We start from the raw sequence: 20,247 nt of genomic DNA on the forward strand, positions 1-20,247 counted from the left end.
TCTGCTTGTTTCATCCCGGAGAGCACGCGACGAATCAAGCCTACGATAACATTTGGTGTTGGAGGGTTTTATCTGTCTTAATTTTCTAATGTATCTCAGTATTTCGGTGCTTGTCTTCTGTCTAATCGACATAGACTGATGATTTTGAGAATAGAGAGAAGGAGAATAAGAATAAGAAGATATTTGGACCAAACAAGGAGGAAATAGCAGGGGGGGGGGGGGGAATTACATGTATAATAAGCATTACTATTTGTAGACAAGAGTATTCTATTAGAATGGATCTTTAAAGAAGCCGTTTCAAATAATTATTTACCAAAACATAAAACGGCATAAAGAAATACAACTTAGACCATATTAAAGATAACTTCAAAAATGTTTGTTGTACGCGGTTCAGGTGACGCAGGCTAACTCTAACGATGGCCACTAGGAGCGCAGCTGTTGACATGGTAGTAAAATGGCGACTCAATCCGGGAAGACGTTTTGTATGCCAGAGTTCTCTCCTTCTCACTGTTTAACAGGGATTTCGGAGGAAAATTATGTAAAATGGAAACAAAACGCTTTCTGAATCACCATTTTACTGACATGTCAGCTGTTGAGTTCTTACTGGTAATCGGAGTTGCGTCATTTCTCCCGCAAGCTAACGTTTTTTAGTTATTTTTCCAGTGGCGTTTCAATTCTAAATTTTGTTCAGTTTCTTTAAATAAATATTATAAACGCTAAGATCGTTTTTGTCTACAGTGTATTTCATCAGTGCTATAAACATTCGTTTCTTTCTTCTTTTCATCATTGTTTAACACTTGACTCTCTGCTAAATTATTAATTCGCCTCTCGAAAACACGTCACAAGGAAAAAATACTGCATTGCAATTCAAAGTATCATTCCGTTTCAGAGTTTGAGAATATTTGGGGGGAAGTAACTGTTAGACAAAACATCTAACAATCATAAATAAATACGCGAAAGTAAATACTATAAAGCAAATGCGATTAAGCAAAATAGCGAACAGAGTCCAACCACGCACGCCATCTGCAGGAAGTGTTTCTACGAGTTGTGGCCTTTCTTCTATTCCTGCTTCCCTGGCAGTCTCAGCACCCTAAAGACGACAATGAAAACACCAGTCATTTTAGTAATATTACAAATTATATATTTAATTACTTAACAATGAATTTATTTAATTAATTGGATTTAACCTACGGGCCTATTAGACGGCAGTCATCAGCTTCGAACTTAGCTTCAAAAACAAAAAATTACTAAGAGTTTCCTACGAATCTCATTCCGTTATCTTTAGAAGCAGAAGATGAATAGGAAACAACTATGCTAACCTACCCCTCTCTCCCAAATTAAAGATGAAGTTAAAACAGCCTCTTCCTCGTCCTGTTACGTTTTCCAAGAAATCACTGAAACCCTTAAAATATGTACATATGTGCCCTGATTTCTTGTTATCTAACGGTTACTTTCCTAAATAGATTTTTGAAATATTTACGTCAGGTGATTGTTTTGACAGAAGGAGGAGTTGGCCGGGACGGAAGCTCAGTGTCCATCTTATGATCCCAGACATCCAATGAGGGCAGGATTCTAAATTGGAGATCAAACATCGCTCAATGATGGCAACCACCAGTGACAGCCCTGACAACAACATCGAATCCCGAAAGAAGAGAACTGGAACGAAATTAAAATTAAAAGTTCACAAAATGGCGTCAGCCCTTCCGTGTGAAGTTGGACACTTACAGGGCTTTGAAATGTCACTGGATGAAACATAAAATAGTCTACTTATTAGACAACTAAGATAATATGTCAGTAGAGAAACTTTGTTATGAGTCATTTATTTTTAAATCCTTGAATTAGTTTTATAAAAGTATTTTGAGTATGTCATTGGGTTAAGCGTGTTCTCACCAGACTGTATAATGGTATGTGGATGAAAGTAGTGGATGTTTACATGATTTTATATGATGGAAACATTCGTTCTATAAAGAAACTAAGTGTGAATAGAAAATTAGGATCTACAGAATAAAGTTAAGGGCTATAAATCTAAAGAATTTAATGGGAAAGACATCGATCCGCAAACAGCTGTGGTTCCGTCAACCAAATTATGATTAACGCTGTATTTAAAATCCTAGACAGAAAAATTATTATTCAGGATGTCAATTTTTTGGTTTTTTATTTCATTTTAATGACTTGCAGAGTGTGTTCAGAAAATTGTTTTAACAGAGCCCTCACTAAGGATATCAGTCGTGATTAATTTTTTACGTAAATTATCGACGGTGGATTCACGACAAATTACGTAATTTTTTATGGTCCCATGCATAATTTTATATGTGAATGTTCCTTAAGAGTGATTAGAGAGCGTCCTGAAGTTAATACCACAAATGAGTATGTGTAGACGTGTTAGTAACAATAAGACTTATTTCCCATTATTTGTACTGTACAATGTGATACAGATAGGAAACAGGTCCTCAGAAAAAACCCTCTGATGTCTGTTAATCAGGAATATCTTACGGTAACTGTCATATATCTCGAAATGTTTATTATCGCGAAAAAAATTTCATTTGGTTTATTCAAATTAATTATAAAAGTGACAAGAACCAAGTTGACTATTATATTGTTTGGAAAATAAAGTATAAAACTGGCACTCGCAACCCCTGGAACACGTTCTATATTTTTAACACTGAGAGATCAATAAAACAAAATAAAATAAATAAGTTACTAGAATTTGAAGTGACCAATAGTGTACTCTCCCAGGAAACATGGTTTAAAGGTGCACAAAATCCCACCATTAGACCATATCCGAGTGGGTTCAATTTAGTTTTAAGTTTACACACTTCAGTACATTTTAATATTATCCCGCTGTGTAAACTCACCTATTAAAGGACAATTGTCACCGTTGTTCTCCAACATCCATCCCAGATACTGGAGTTGCAGGTAATGGCACATCAGGCTGACACACGACAGGTTGAGGCGGCTTGGTCCTTCACGTCGAAGCCAGAATGTGGTCAGCACTATGACGGCAAACACTGAGGATGAAGAGGCAAGTGCGTCTCAGCCTTTTTCGTGTTTCGGCACAGCAAAATTCCCTTCACTATTTTATGGCATAACGAAATTGCTGTATGTGTCAATGTATTTATACATAAATGTGTGTGTATATACTCCATGTTATTATTATTATTTAGTGTTCTGTCTGATGACAGGTCCATATGAACAGGATCCTTCCATCCTTTTCTCGGACTGGGACCTGTTCATATACGTTCTTGGCAGATGATCCAGAAGTGGTTTGCCATTGCCTTCTTCTGTGTGTGAATGGAGTAATTGTTTGGATGACACGGAGAAACCGGGGAAGCCCCCGGAGGAAAACTCCGTGTTGCCTAGACCACGGCCTTGCCCAACACAAGTTATAAATTCGGGCACCGCCGGGAATCGAACCCGAGACCCCAGGATTACAAGCCCAGCGTTCTGACCGCTATGAATACATAAATTATAAAAAGCTTAATGTTCTTCATATTGTTATGCATTTTGGTTATACAATTTTATACGCAACAAAAAATATGACAAACCAACACCAATAGCGCGGTACCATTATTGATATCCTGAAGAAACTAGACAAAGATAGAAGAACAATTAAACTTGACGCCGTTATGGCAGACCCTTAGACATAACATGGAGGAAGTGACTTCAAAATTAAAAAAGTTTGCACTCACTACGCATAAATGCACGCTTCAAAGAATAAGAAACCTCCAAAAGGAGTCGGAAATGACACGTTACTGGGTTAAGCTACTAATAGATAGATAGATATCGAGGAGCTGTATAATTTGTATATGCCATTCACAAAATATTACGATGATAATTAAGGAGGGTGAGATTGGCGGGTCATGTAGCATGCATAAAGCCTAATACCTGATAGAAAAACCTCCTGGGAGATTAATGCGCAGACCGAATGATAATATTTCAACTGGTTCAGTATAAAGTCCTGTGATGGACTGTGAAGGCTGGAAATGCTTTGACCAGCTGAGCGACTATCAGCTCTTCAAGGTGGAATCTTGTCCATGGAATAAATTAGTTGATATACGCATGGGGGAATCTTGATTTAAGGTAAAGCAATGTTTGATATTCTTTGATTTACGCATTACAGTACTTGATAAGTGTGATAAATTTCTTACGTAATGCCGACACACCCAGCGTGGCTTCGTACATGCTGGAGTGTCTCTGTAAGACGAAGCTGTATTGAATCCAAGAGAACGTTGAATTGTTTCCGTAGTCCTCCAGATGCACCCTGGCAGTTGCAGATAGCAGATTCCACTCGCGATTAGGTTTATAATTAAGCAAATCAACCTTAAACATGACACAAAATTTGCGATATGATTTGTAATTATGGTGCAGTGAACCAAGGGATTATCTATAAGTATTTTGAAAAATGCTGGTAGAATTGTAACAATATGACTGGTAGCTGAGAGAAAGTAAGGATTCTCAGAAAATATTATCTTCGCGTATCTCTTTATAAACTATGACCACTGTGACGGATTCCTTTTGACGTGAAAACGTCTTTAAAATCGATGCCGGGTGTAGGCAGGCAATCGCGCCCAAATGAGCGACAGTTTCAGTCGAAGTAATTTTAAACTTCAATAACTCGGCTAAAAATAGACATAGAGCCGCCATCTTAGTCTCGTTTTAAAGAGGAAGGATGAAAGTTTGTGTCAGTACCGCTCCGACATTCGTGGCGGCCGGACGTCGCGAACTGCGCACGCGCAAATTGAACCCACGATTTTTGACTTTCAGGATTCGACACGTGTCCATAAACTGGATTATATCTCAGAGACTAATTATCCGATCCGAGTGAACCAAGTGTTGTTTTGAAGAGGAGTGTATATGTTACAACTCATCCTAGCCTCCAAGTGTGTATCTCAGAAACTCAAAAAGATACGAGTCTGTGAATTTGAAAAAGTTTGAAAACATTTCCCGATTTTATTAAAATGTCGCGATATATGAGGGCAAAGTAAAACCAGAATAATATAATAATTTCAAAGCCATATGTATCCTACTTCTCACACCACTACCCTGTATTCAATAAATGTAAGTTGCAAATGAATTAAACGATTCAAAACAAAAATTTTGTTTAATTTCAATATAGTATACACGATTGACGTTTTCACGAAAATAACTGCGGCAGTGTCCGACACTGCCTATCAATTTTTTCCGTGAAGCTTGGGAGAAGATCAATCAGAATAACTCTATGAGACAGATATTATGAGCGAGTGTTTCTATGTGAGGACAGCAAAAAAGTGATACGAGGTGCGATCGAAAGGTTTCAAGACTGCGCGTATAAAAACCCGTACACTTATCTCAGGTATTAAATTCATCCATCACCCTCGAAGTAGTTCCCCTGGGAGTGAACACAACGATCCCAGCGCCGCTGCCAAGCCTGGAAGCATCCCTGGAAATCTTTCTTTGTCAGCCTGTCAAGCACCATCTGCGATTCTGCCTGAATCTCTTCTATCGTCTCAAATCTCCTTCCCTTTAGCTGAATTTTCATCTTTGGGAAGAGGAAGAAGTCACACGGAGCTTAGAAAGGAAGTTGGGATCGGTTCTTGCAAGATCTTTGAGCTCCTGACAAACGAGAAGTCGATTCTGCTTCTGGTCCTCAGACAGGAGCCTTGGCACAAACTTGGCTGCGATGCGTCGCATATGGAGTCCTTCCTTTAGAATCAGCTGACAGGTCCCATAGCCTATCCCACCAATGTCGCACAAGTCGTTGATGGTACGACGTCGATCTTCGTGAATGGCCTGCCGAATCTTTGTAACATTTTCGGGCGTTGTGCTCGAAGATGGTCGTCCAGAACGCTCGTCATCATCGACAGAGGTTCGGCCATTTTTAAAACGTGAATGCCACACAAAAGTTTGTGCACGACCCATTGCGGACTCCCCAAATGCTTGCTTTAGCATTTCATAGGTTTCCGTAGCCGTTTTGGCGAGTCTTTGGCAAAATTTGATGCACACGCCATTCCGAAATCGCAGGAGGGTCGGTGTAATGCACTACCAAAACGCCCGTAACTAAGAAACAAATGCTAATTCGATGATGCTGGCTGGCACACTGATTCACTATGAATGTAGGCCGCACCCCTTAGCGGCAGAAGCTCGTACTACATCCGGTTCGCCCTCTATTGACACAGTCTTGAAACTTTCCGATCGCACCTCGTATTTTTCTAAACTTAAAAGCCTTAATGTTTTCCAACGTTGTTCGTACTCACATTTTCCTGACCGGTGGTGATATTAATCTCCTCACCGCCCTGCATCCAGGCGCCTAGTCGAAGCGAACAGTTCACCTTGTCGTAAGGCCAGTAGGTTAAGTCTGGTCTACAAAGCATGAAATACGCCGTTGACGGAATGCAGCTAACTTTTCCATTTGGTTTCACCTCGCACCTGCCACTGGGCATCTTCGTTTCTTCGTTCCACGTGGCAGTACTGCAAATTCCGGCGAATAACAATAAAGCCCTCGTTTCCATTGTAATCTAAATTCCTATATTTATGAAGAAAGGCAAGTCACTGTATAATCATGCCCATGTGTTTCCCCGAACAAATTTTGAACCAAATAACGTAATTTAACTGAACTTTATACCTACATCATGCCACCAGAATCCACTTTAACATTGCGTCTTTTAAGTTTGAACGATAATTAGTATCGAGATGGCGTTATTCTGAAGCTGAGGCGACAACGGGGACAATTGTATTGAGAAAATTTGATGTGGTTTAAATCCTTAAAAGTGGACGCTGTGCAGATAAATTGAATTGTATAATTCCTCGTTTACGCTGTTAGCCTCGTCACTGGTTGGCCTATAATCACGAACTATAATCATTTAGAATACAAACATCTCCATTGCATTGCAGTGTAGCAATTTATAAAGGCTTGTCGGAGTGAACATCTTCAAGGACCGCAACCGCTCCGTGGTCCTCAGTTTGATATTCCTATAAATCATGAATGATTCACTTACGATGCGAACTGCGAGATCTCTGGCACCCAGATGTCGTAGCTGTCGACATGAAGAGTGTCCAAGCCGTCATAATCTGACGGATTCCATATTAAGTATTCGTCAAGCCATTCCTATGACAATCAAGAATGTTAATGATGATGGCCGTCTTTCGTGTTGCAACACCGTGTAGTGTGGTAAAAGTTTACCACATTTCATAAGTGCTTGCTGCCTTCATCATCAGGTCGATGAGTCATCATGTCTTTTCAGACATAAACTTTGTCCTAAATATTTGTCATAACGTTTCGCGTGATAAGGCAACTATCATAATAATGGATAAAGTACTAGTTCTAATGTAACAGCGTTTTATCTAAGTCCAATATAGTTTACGTTAAAGACATGGCTTATAGAATAAAAAGATGACTATAAGACTAAGGCAGTAAAATTTTATGTATTTGATTTGTACCAATCATTCAAAATACGTTATTATTCTCAAATAATTAGTGCATTACTTACCCATACCATCCAACAGTTTATATAAATGGAGCTTAAATATGTCTCCTGTGAAGAATAAATAGTGACAAATTAATATAAAAATAATCTTTGCAGTTTATACAGAGTAATTGCATAATCTACACCTTTACTTCTAAGGAATAATAAATATGTACAGATGCCCTGACTTAATATTAAGGAAATTTTGTATCACAAATCTTGCAAAACAATAAATTAAAACTTCGATTTATTTTTCATGGCGACGGTTCAAAATTCATAAAATATTTTAAATGTTTAATTACTAGAACTATTGTAATTATGTGAGCATTACTCACGAAATTGATACTCCTGAGAAACATGGCGACGTTTACAACGGTCTGGGTGCCATGATTACGCACTGGCCTCACAGTTGTGTCGTAGTCAAAAAGAATGTCTTCCTTCAAATGAAGTGTTTCCGCCTTTGGTGTGGGACTGGTACTGCAGTCTTTCTCAGCCACTACTGAAAATTGGTTTGCATCATCATAAAAGGCCTGCCCTATGATGTTACGCAATTAACGTAAACGACGCTGCTTAAAATAAAGCTTGTGGCAATATTCTTCAGGGCAGGGGTTCTCACCCTTTATCGTTGGTGTACCACTAATTATAATTTAACACATTAAATGTACCACTTACCAAATGCGTTCAGGGAAAATTTATTTAGGTTCATATTATATTTTTGATTTTCTTACTTATTTCGCATACCACTCAACATTGGCTCGCGTACCATAGGTTGAGAAACGCTGATTTAGGACATTCATCTTGTTTCTGGGTTGTCCCTGTCCTCCTCTTCTCAGGAAAGATAATACACATACATATATTCGGACGTACGTCATACGTGAGTCAACAAATATGAAATATTTACACGAGAACAAATATTTTTGCGAGATAAATTAATATGACTGTACGATTTATTTATTTATTTAAATCAGCTTATGAAAAATATTTGTACTTTTATCTGGATATATCAATATATATTGAACAGGGTTACTTTTCTTGAAGTCATCGATATTATGTCTGTTAATAACAATTACATTCGTCCAAGAGTTTATTTTCTCTCAATTTACAAATTTCACCCATAAAGCAGTAATTCATACAAATTTTAGTGATATCCATTTCTTTGGAGCCCTTAGAGATTTCTTTTCTCTCTGCGAAGAAAACACGATAAGCCGAACCTCAGACCCTCAGCCCTGAACTTCTACCTCTGAGTGAATCGTCGATGTTGAATACAGCAGGTCCATTTTGATTATTCAATTTGTTCTTTCATCTAACACTTTGTTGTCATTAATACTGTTCATTTTAGATTAGGCATTATTTTACAATAAATATATATATATATATATATATATATATACATATATATGATTTACGTAATATATTACATGTGTTTATTTATTTTACTGTTTAAAATTTTAAATTCGTTTAACGACTTTCAGAGAAGGCGCAACTTTAATATAACGATAAAAACAAGCAGTTCACCAATTTTAATCACTTCAAAATCGCTCATCTATTTTCGCGATACGCAGCATAATACCGTGTTTTCTCAGCACTAAAACCACAAAACCATACGGATAAAATCACGTAAATATAACTTACCACGAGGCATAAACGTATCAGGAAACATGTTAGTATTTTCAGATAATTAATTATATTAATGTAGGACAGTCTTGTAATAAAAACCTATACTTAAAAAAAATTACCATTGAAAGAAAAGAAACATATAAAGATGAAACTATGAAGTTGATGCATAATTAACTAACAAATCTTGGCGTAATGGCACGTAAACTATCACTGGCAGGACAACAGAACAGTTCTCTGGCAACGCATGTAATATTAACCTCAGACCGCCCACGTGTTTCAGATTACTCCATTGATACTAGAATGCATTTATGCTGATAACGCTTACGTATGTGCGTCTGTATTGAGGGCGAAAGAATGTGCAATTTCGTTACTCGGAGAAGTAGCTGAAATGGTCCAGCGACCCAAACACAGAAATGGGCTTCTCGTCTCGTAGTTCTCTCCGCTATGAATTTATAGAACTAACGGAAATAGAAGTCATGGATGAACCGGAGGAATTCTGCACTCTAGTGACAAAATGAAACCATAGTCAACCTGAGACACACACATCAGTTCGCTGCTTCTTGGCGGCTGACAAATACGGTCAGATAAAAAATGTAAGATCCAAATTCTGCGTGTTATGATTTCCGACAATTGCTCAATTTTACTGACACCTGTTCCAGGAGTGGTTGTGAGTTTCATGACGTCGGTGATGTAATTCAGATCCAGAACTTGAACGCTGAACCGATATTCCCGTAAATGTTAATCAAGTGTTCGTACGTTGCTAGTAGAGTAAATTCTGTCTTCTGCCCCCTGGTCCCTGCGTATTTTTAGTCATGACAAGGAAAAACAATGCGTCATAAGAATCTCTGCTGAAAACGAAACAGGAATTTTATAATAATGGGAACTTGTATGAAACAAGAGAACGTTATTATAGTTTTCCTTGTGTTTCGTTTACGACACTGTAAATGTCAGATGATACATCTTCGAATGATCGAGAGAACTGGAAAGGCGTGACGTAATTTAGGCTAGTATCTTGACATTCGTCTGGAGATACCGTAGAAAACTACAAAAGAACTCAGCATAGCCGTTCACAGGGCTGACATCTGAACACTAGACATCCCAATTACGACAAAGGAGTACTAAGCACTCCGTCGCGACGTTAGTAAACATCTAAAATCGATACATTCTGCATGGAGGTCTCTGGCTCAGAATATCCCTGTAATTTTAACAGAAGTTTATACATTACTTCTAGCAGAAAGAAGCTCTAATTAATAGACGTAAACCAAAGTATTTTGTACTCGGGGTCCAGACATTGGGAACAGCTCGTCTATCACATCGAACAGAAAAGATGCCTCCCCCCCTGTTTTACATGAAGACGAGGGAAACGCAGTGATTTCTAAGGTTTTAAAATTGCTAATACTTAAAAAAAACAGACGATGGCTAAACTACAAAAGATAGCATGTATTAATGATACTCTTCCATCCACCCACCCACGTAAACCGAAAGACGAATTCGATTCCATGCGAGAGTAGTCTTTGCCTCAGCTGACATTCAAAACGTTTGTACGAGTTGCTACAGTCAACTATAAAATTTACTTTTTTTAATGTGATAATAACTTCAGAGTGTTAAAATATTAGATTTCCTACAGGAAACGAAATTATAGATTCATGTCTCTGTCGTTTGATCATTCTGTATGACATCTCCTTGCGAGGTTATGCACGTCGAGAGGGGACGATCTTGAAAAGAATAGTCGTATTCTAAATCACGAGTCAGTCACCAATATTTTTATAAATCAAACAATTAGGGAGTTAGAATATTCGAGTGGGGATCTGGATTGGATTTATCTGGCTCTGGGAAGGGACCGTAGGGAGGCTTTTGTGAACATGATAATGAACCTTCAGATTTCGTGAAAGATGGGAAATTTCTTTACTGGTTAGATGTGCTGTTTGCTCAATGGAATTATTTGGAAGCGGTTATGAATTTTAAGAGGTTTATCGCAGCATGCAAGCGGGCGAAAGTTCACGTTTAAACCAGTTCTGGAAGCCACCGAGCCTACTCTCGGTGGGCACCGGGGTATCTTCCCCCTGAAGTGAACAGAGGTTTGTCACTCATCTCTATCTGCTTCCACGGTTAAGAATGAGTGGAGCTATACCTCCAATGTTAAGGGAGATACCGCGTGTGCCTTGCCTTGTTTTCGACGTCCATGAGAATACTATCAATGTTTCACAATTGCATGGCCATTATATTTAACGCATGTAACTGGTATCGTGTCATGTTTCTTCTAGCTCACATTAAAAACTGTGTTCTGTGTGAAAATATTTTCGTAAAATATTGAATTACTGGTTGGTATCTGTGGACTGTACGGTGCTAAATTCAAGACAACAGCCATCTTAATCCTCGGCCAAGTAACAACTCAACTCTCATTTAGAACTTCTGTTCTCCAGGTGTAGGGAATTGCTATGACATATTTAATTCTTAGATTTTATCATTTTGTAAGTGATTAACGTATTAGTTGATATTCTCTTATAAATTTTATATCATTTGCTTCACAATCAAAAGTTTTAGTTCATTTCTCGCCAGCTGTAGGTGACTTTTCAACATCAAAGAGAGTACTCACCACGGAAATAAATAAACAGGAAACGGTTTATTAATATAAAGACTAGCATCAACATGGCTAAAGATATTTAGAAACATACTTACTAAGTTATGAATAAAATAGGGGTATATTTACATTGAAAATGGTTCCTCATTTAAGTCAACCATCTTGCAAATATTAACAAATACACGAATAAGGTCACTATAAAGCAGACACGATTCAGCAATCTGCCGAACGCAGTCCATCCACGTACGCCAACTGCGGTTGGTGTCCCTATAAGCCCAACTTCTTCTTCTCCTTCCTCCTCCACAATTGCTGCATCCTGAGGAAAAACATTAAAGAGGGCTCCCTTATTCCAACTCTGATCTGCAGAGTGCTTCATGCGAGACACACGCGTATAAACCAATTCTTTAAACAAAGTGTCACAACACAATCTCCAAACATTACAATAGTTTATCAAACCTAAAACTTCTTGACGATGGTGAAGAGTCAATTGAATAAAAATTTCTTGGATATTATCCATCGTCTAGTAATTATAAAACGTAAAACGACGTTTCGGAGATGGGACTCTATCTCCGTCTTCAGGTTCCTACACAGTTGGGCCCACTAGATAGAGCTAGTCCGGAGATAGAGATTAGCTCTATCTGAGTAGGAACCTGAAGACGGAGGTAGAGCCCCATCTCCGAAACGTCGTTTTACGTTTTATATTTACTAGACGATGGATAATATCCAAGAAAATTTTTATTCAATTACAATAGTTATAGCAGACTATGGTATTTTAAAGCCAATCCATTTTAGCAAAGTCGTCAATAAAGTTACCGTAACTGATTTTATCCTTTTCGTAATTAAGCACAACGCTGATAAATATAAGTAAAACACAAATGAATAAAGAAAAATTTTTGCATTAAACTTCGTAACTAAAGTTTCATAAATTCCCTTTACAACGCGAAGAAAATTAATAATTCGTTGTTTCTTTTCTAAGGCCTAGTGGCAGTGCGTACTTTTTAATATTAAAAGTAGACAGCGTACAGAATATTTGCACAAGTCTGGCGTTAAAACGCTTATTTCACTCAAATAAAGTAAATTTGGTTTCGGAATAATATTTCCGGTTTTTTAGTGACGAGCGATTATTCGCTCTGGCCCGATATTCACATAAGTATTCTTCTTTTGTTTAAAGGCACGTTTGCAACAATAAGTTGCAAAAATGCACCTAATAGCTACACAATGTCTGTTCATCCGTCCGTTTGTCCATTTGATGTCACGTAATAAACAATTGAGAATCGCTGAACAGATTTTCGTGATATTTCACATTGTGGGATTTTTCTCAAACTTCGTATTATACAGATTATAAAAATGTAAGCAACGCAGTTCATCCTTTGAATCAAAACAAAGACGTAATCAAAGACCATTTAAGTTTCAATCGGACAGCATAACAAATAAATTATAATATTACAGCAATGTAGGCCCGTATTTTATTACGTTCTAAGATAAGACGCTAAAAGAGAAAACATTTATACCCGCATTCCCCAAATTCAATTTTCTCTTAATATTCCTGTAAATTAAATTTTGATATGTTACTTTTCTTCAGAAACATCTGAATTTCTATAAAATACTTTTATTAAGAATAACTATTATATTAATAGGTACATTTTTGACTGAAAATAAATGTCACAACCTTTTAAGAAGATGCTGCTGATTAAATTGTCGCAGAATTTAAATATTTACCGCTGGTGATATTTTCGTCAGAAGGAAAAGTTGACCAGCACGGTAGCTCAGTGTCCATCTTATGATCCTAGACACCCAACGAGGAGGTGTTGCTGAAGCAGAGACCAAATACCGCAAAACGATGGCAACCACAAACGACACCCCTGACAGTAGTAACGAGTCACGAAATAGCTGTACTGGAATCAGACAAATTTGCATTCGCAACTTCTCATTCGCTTTTTGTGCGGATTTAAGAATGGAAATAAATACGTTACTGGCGATTTTATATGAAAAAGATGAGAAGTGCCTATAATTTACTCAGAACACAAATATTTCTTGAGTCTATAACAATAACGTGGTATTGAGAAGAATTATAACATTCCCGTTAATAATAACACAGAACTGCAATAATTCATATCAATGCGTGTTATCAGCCAAGTATAAAATAATCATTGCTTCAATACATTATTAGTATTAGTATTATTATTATTATTATTATTATTTAGTGTTCTGTCTGACGACAGGTCCATATGAACAGGATCCTTCCATCCTTTTCTCGGACTGGGACCTGTTCATATACGTTCTTGGCAGATGATCCAGAAGTGGTTTGCCATTGCCTTCTTCTGTGTGTGAATGGAGTAATTGTTGGGATGCCACGGAGAAACCGGGGAAGCCCCCGGAGGAAAACTCCGTGTTGCCTAGACCATGGCCTTGCCCAACACAAGTTATAAATTCGGGCACCGCCGGGAATCGAACCCGAGACTCCAGGATTACAAGGCCAGCGTTCTAACCGCTAGACTAGCGTGAACTAACTGTAATGTTTTATTCGTTTATCTACTTTCTTGTTAAATTCAAATAAATATGCAATTATAGACTAGAATTTTTTTAACGTAAGATGGTTATATTACCATGTGTAGGTGTTCTGAAATTATACGATAACATTTAGCCGCAATACATAATACCATTAATTCCGTTTTCACTGCCTTCTTTTCTCCTAACACATGTAAAGTTGGTGTCGTCATTGACGTATGACAGATATAAAAAATGCATCATTAAACTTACAACTCAATTCTGTTATTACATTGCGTACAGAAAACGTATACGTCAGAAAATGCAATGCCTTTATTAATGACAAAGTTCGTCCATCTGTTAAAATCTGCAAGAGTAATTTGTTAATCGCTCTAATTTCATCAAAGTTTACGTAATATATATTTACCTATTAGAGGGCTCTTCTCTCCAGTGTTGTTCAATTTTGCGCCCAAATACGTTAGATACACGCAGTGACAAATTAAACTGACGCATAAGATGTTTATTCTACTTTCTTCCGATGGTGACAACCAGAACGAAAGTAAAACCAGAGAAGATAGAACTGCAATAGAATTAAACAAAATCTCATTTTATGTAAGTGTAAGACATGTTACTTCATTGCGTATTTCCGTATTGAAAACTTCATTACCTCTTTAACAAAATCTCTTATACTTGTCATATGCGAAGTTTCAACGAAATCATGTATGGAAGCTGATGTACGAGGTGCGATCGGAAAGTTTCAAGACTGCGCCTATAAAAACCCGTACACTTATCTCAGGTATTAAATTCATCTATCACCCTCGAAGTAGTTCCCCTGGGAGTGAACACAACGATCCCAGCGCCGCTGCCAAGCCTGGAAGCATCCCTGGAAATCTTTCTTTGTCAGCCTGTCAAGCACCATCTGCGATTCTACCTGAATCTCTTCTATCGTCTCAAATCTCCTTCCCTTTAGCTGAATTTTCATCTTTGGGAAGAGGAAGAAGTCACACGGCGAATAAGGAGGGTGCGGGATGACGGCCATGGTGTTTGAGGCCAAAAACTGCCGAACTTTGAGGGCGGTGTGCGCTGGCGCGTTGTCATGATGCGTCGCATGTGGAGTTCTTCCTTTAGAATCAGCTGACAGGTCCCATAGCCTATCCCAACAATGTCGCACAAGTCGTTGATGGTACGACGTCGATCTTCGTGAATGGCCTGCCGAATCTTCGTAACATTTTCGGGCGTTGTGCTCGAAGATGGTCGTCCAGAACGCTCGTCATCATCGACAGAGGTTCGGCCATTTTTAAAACGTGAATGCCACACAAAAGTTTGTGCACGACCCATTGCGGACTCCCCAAATGCTTGCTTTAGCATTTCATAGGTTTCCGTAGCCGTTTTGGCGAGTCTTTGGCAAAATTTGATGCACACGCCATTCCGAAATAGCAGGAGGGTCGGTGTAATGCACTACCAAAACGCCCGTAACTAAGAAACAAATGCTAATTTGATGATGCCGGCTGGCACACTGATTCACTATGAATGTAGGCCGCACCCTCTAGCGGCAGAAGCTCGTACTACATCCGGTTCGCCCTCTATTGACACAGTCTTTAAACTTTCCGATCTCACCTCGTATACAGCTGGAGGAAAGACTAAATAAAACACGCATAGTAATGTATTCTAATCTTTCATGGGTGTAAACATTGAGGACAGAAGGACGAGAGATTATTTGAACCTAAGACAGGAAACATGACAGGTGTTGGCTTCCGGAACGGAAACCCATATAATTTATACTCATCACTAAATATTACTATCACGATCAAATCAAGGGGGGTGAGATGGGAGGGGCATGTAGCTCGCACGAATAAATTACAAATGCTTGCAAAATTTCGATTGGAAAACCTCAATGGACAAGGCCATGAGGACGATCTAAGTATAGATGGGATAATATTAGGGAGGAAGTGGATTGGAATAAGGTGACTCAGAATATGAACTGACGGCGGGCTCATGTGAACATGGTAATAAACCTTCGGGTTCAATAAAAGATGGTGAATTTCTTGTTTATCGGAGGTTCTCAAGAGGAACTCTATGGAATTAGTTAAGACAGGAAGTCAGCTACTTCGTTTGTAAGTTAGCTAGTTATTTCACTGCCGAATCTAACCAAATCAGTACTTTGCTTACCCAGAGCAGGTATTCCTATCGTGGCCTCATACATTCCCGAATGCCTCTGCATAACAAAACTGTACTGAATCCAAGGAAAAGTAGAGTTTTCGCCAGAATTTTCCAAGTGCCTCCTGGAAGTCGCAGACAACAGCTTCCACTCCGAATTAGGTTCATAGTGATATATATTCACCTCGAAACAAATCCAAAAATTATTACAATATTAAATTATGATGTTACAGTTTTATTTAAGTTTAACTCTGAATGTATGTACTTACGATGCCATGATTTGTGTTAACAGCAATCTCCTCTCCTGTCTGCATCCATGCTCCAATCTGAACAGAACAATTCATTGCGTCGTACGGCCAGTAGGCTATGTCGGGAGCACAAATTGAGAAGTAGACCGTCCGTGAGACACACGTCACGACGCCGCTGGAATCCACCAGACACATGCCGCTGTGGATATCATGTCTCACATTCCACGTCGAAGTCCTGAAAGAAACGACACTCCATGGTTCATGATCGTCCACGTACCAGGGAGCTCAACATCTACAGTTTTCGCATTCACCATTTTTACCTGAAGACGGAAGAATATTCGTATTCCGAAGCATTGCAATTTTATTCAAATACATACAATTGACAAAGTCCAAAATTAAAATTTTACAGATTAGTTGTCACTCATGTCCCGATACTGAGCTGAAGGCGATGTTGTATTTCTCGCTTACAGTCCGAGCTGCGAAATTCCTGGTACCCAGATCTCGGAAGTGTACAGACGCAGTGCGTCCACACCCCCATAATCGGACGGTTTCCACTGTAGCTTCTCGTCCGTCCATTCCTGGAACAGATTCGTCAAAATTGACAATATAACTTTTTTGGCAAAGTAATTAAATTGTGCGATGCATTATGAGAAATCAATAAGCAAACACACGCTCTATCATACTTTTTTATATGGTTCCTCGCCCCCACAAAGTGCACGAAGTGTACGCGTAATAGTAAGTCATGTCCGTCATCATATTAAATCTCCTAAATTACGAAGTCACATAATGGATTCCGTCGATGTTTGATTCTAAGCTGGTGATATGGGGTTAATTCTGCCTCAGCGTAAAACCGACCACTCGCCGTCACCTTGTGCCGAATTTAAACAAATATGATGCTTAAACACAATACGAAGTTAGCCTTACCAGAAGTTTAATAAATGAAGGCAAATTGGAACTTACCCAGACCATCCAGCAGTCAACATTCAAGGAGCCGCTATACTCATCCTGTGAAGACAACGTAAATTATAGCATCGAGGTCTTTTGCGTCATTCAAATATAAACACGTAAAATTATCGGTTAAAATGGCGTCATATGTAAGCAAAATGCAAAGACCATGTTGATTGATTCTTGGAATATTAATAACATAAATTACACAGCATCGAATGGTAGACACTGAATGGCCGATCGCCGTGACCTCCCGATTACAAAGCAGGAATGGTAATCCTGCAACAGCGACGAACGGTTAAATTTATTTTGTGACCTATTTGACTATCTTAGAAACGCTATTGGACTTGAATATTGCGTTCACATGACATGCCGATGGATTCCATCTTCAAACATCTGAATTCTATCACATCCATTCTGAAATTATCATCTTCCTACGTTGTTTTCTGCCGAAAATATTGTATGTATTTCTAGTTTTCAGTATTACATGGGCCGTTCATATCATCTTCAATTACGTAACAATATTTCGTGAAGAATGACTAATTTTGTAGCTCCCCTTTATGTAATTTTCTAAATTCCCTCTTGCACCAATTTCCTTACATTACACGCAGAAATTGTTTTTCTTAACAATTTTTGTTCTTCCCTTAAATAAAAAGTGACAGTGGAACCAAGGTTCCGGAGAATTTGACGTAAATACGTCTATACGGAAAGGAAGTTTATATATTGGCTTTATTCTAAATATTTCCTTTATACACGCTTTATAATTGAGTAAAGTTTGATTAAGACATTGCTTATTCAACTTGAATTAGTTACGCTTAAGATGGGTCTGTGGTAACTGAATGTAATGTTATTATTATTATTAGTGTTCTGTCTGACGACAGGTCCATATGAACAGAATCCTTCCATCCTTTTCTCGGACTGGGACCTGTTCATATACGTTCTTGGCAGATGATCCAGAAGTGGTTTGCCATTGCCTTCTTCTGTGTGTGAATGGAGTAATTGTTGGGATGCCACGGAGGAAACCTCCGTGTTGCCTAGACCACGGCCTTGCCCAACACAAGTTATAAATTCGGGCACCGCCGGGAATCGAACCCGAGACCCCAGGATTACAAGGCCAGCGTTCTGACCGCTAGACCACCGTGGCAGCCTAATGTAAGGTAAGGTAAGGTAATGTTTTATAGGTAACAACAATGCCGAGTAATGTAACGTTTCCTAGGTAACAACAATGCCGAGTAAACTGATGATGTTTCCAAGGTAACATAACAATGAAGTTACACTTTTTCGTAACACATTTTTGCCGAATGACCCTTCCTTATAGGCGTATTTACGTCAAACAATTAATTTAAATCCGTATAAAATGGTTTTATAATGAGAATGTGGTCCCATAACATGAAGACTTCAGCTACACCGCTACTTACAAACGTGAGAGTCCTGAGCAACATGCTGACAAAGACGAAAGTCGCGTTGCCATGGTAAATCACTGGACGAACGTTCTTATCGTACGCACATAGAAGGTCTTCCTTCAACAGAACTGTTTGTGGCTTCTCTCTGGCTTTGCGACTAGCGTCATCTGCTGACACACCTGAAAAACCGAACAAACTCGGCATGTCTCCTCACGTACATCTAACTTCAACGCACAAGATATTTCTTAATAAGCTGACAGTTGTTCAGCTGGTCCATAAATTTCCCGCTTTTTGTGAAACCTTCTTTACAAGAGCACTCTATTCGTATCTGTCTCTCTCTGACCAGTTGTATCCAGTCTACACCGTATTATTTTACGATTATTTTTAATATTATCCTCCGATCTAAGGCCACATGCCCTGAGTTCGGTTTTCCTTTGAGGTCTTGTTCCTCCCAAACATTTCTTCGTCCTTAATGTTCCTATTAACTTCAAACACTTTCATGTTTAAAATTTAATGAAAACAAACACCATTCAACAAATGTATTTACCGTAACAAACAGAGAAAACTAACAAACACAGAACAGTAACAAGTAGTCGCATGGTTAAAAACCCCTCAACTATACTGTGTAAAGCAGAAGTACTGAAATCCTAGCCGATGCCATGTGTCAGTGTGTGGTTTCGTTTAAACCAGGGAGAAATACGAACCCAGGACCGCCTCCATGATTCGTACAACATTACCCTTTATCATATGGTCACTAAAAATATCATGTGGCACAACACACACAGGCAGATAATCGAAAACATTTTCTAGTGCTTCCAGATATAAGAGTGAAGCATTGCGCTTGTAGCCGCAGCGTTGCAATATTTCCCAAACGGACGCGTGTACGTTTGGCAGAAGCAAAATTATATATTCTTTTGCAAAAAAAAAATACCTTAAAAACACCAAAACCAGTTAACTTTTCTTTTGATAGCACAGAACTGCAGTCCAAATCACGAAAGTGCAGAAGCCATGCACCTGCGGTAGTGGCTGTTCCTTCTACCGTACACTATCCCGCTAATTATAAAATAAAAATACATTATATTGGATGAAATTTAAACATTTAAATAAACTCTTCACACTAGTAACGTACTACAGATTGCTTAAAGTGCATTCATACGAAACACAGTCGTACTGCAACTCTGTTTTAAGAATGAAAACATATCCATGGGGGGTGACACAAATGGAAGTAAAAGCTCATAAGGATCAGTGGTTCACTCCTACATCTGGATTGTTCTTGTTACATTGTAATTCAGTGATGAGTAAACATCTTTTAGCATGAGATCAGAGGTTCTCACAGCGATGAAGACGTCAGTGTTCATCTTGTGGGT

At 38.5% G+C, this 20,247-nt stretch overlaps 1 protein-coding gene across 1 annotated transcript in view; it reads right to left on the reverse strand.

Annotated features, from left to right (window-relative positions):
• Positions 1–249: 249 nt before the first annotated feature.
• The window catches only part of LOC110831467 (uncharacterized), a 64,297-nt gene continuing 44,299 nt past the window's right edge, over positions 250–20,247 (reverse strand). The window contains exons 2-17 of the mRNA XM_087343818.1: positions 18,896–19,059; positions 17,493–17,537; positions 17,001–17,110; positions 16,554–16,767; positions 16,297–16,468; positions 14,555–14,707; positions 13,360–13,535; positions 11,791–11,956; positions 7,778–7,941; positions 7,467–7,511; positions 6,975–7,084; positions 6,234–6,447; positions 4,149–4,320; positions 2,856–3,008; positions 1,481–1,656; positions 250–1,090 (exon numbers count right to left, since the gene is read on the reverse strand). Of these exons, the coding sequence (XP_087199944.1) occupies positions 920–1,090; positions 1,481–1,656; positions 2,856–3,008; positions 4,149–4,320; positions 6,234–6,447; positions 6,975–7,084; positions 7,467–7,511; positions 7,778–7,941; positions 11,791–11,956; positions 13,360–13,535; positions 14,555–14,707; positions 16,297–16,468; positions 16,554–16,767; positions 17,001–17,110; positions 17,493–17,537; positions 18,896–19,059 (2,405 nt within the window). The 3' untranslated portion in view covers positions 250–919. The remainder of the gene's footprint in view (positions 1,091–1,480; positions 1,657–2,855; positions 3,009–4,148; positions 4,321–6,233; positions 6,448–6,974; positions 7,085–7,466; positions 7,512–7,777; positions 7,942–11,790; positions 11,957–13,359; positions 13,536–14,554; positions 14,708–16,296; positions 16,469–16,553; positions 16,768–17,000; positions 17,111–17,492; positions 17,538–18,895; positions 19,060–20,247) is intronic.

The sequence above is a fragment of the Zootermopsis nevadensis genome, unplaced genomic scaffold (assembly GCF_977971745.1).
Source record: "Zootermopsis nevadensis isolate Lab colony 2312 unplaced genomic scaffold, Znev_1.0 Znev_ptg000006l, whole genome shotgun sequence".
In the NCBI taxonomy this organism is placed as follows: Eukaryota; Metazoa; Arthropoda; class Insecta; order Blattodea; family Termopsidae; genus Zootermopsis; species Zootermopsis nevadensis.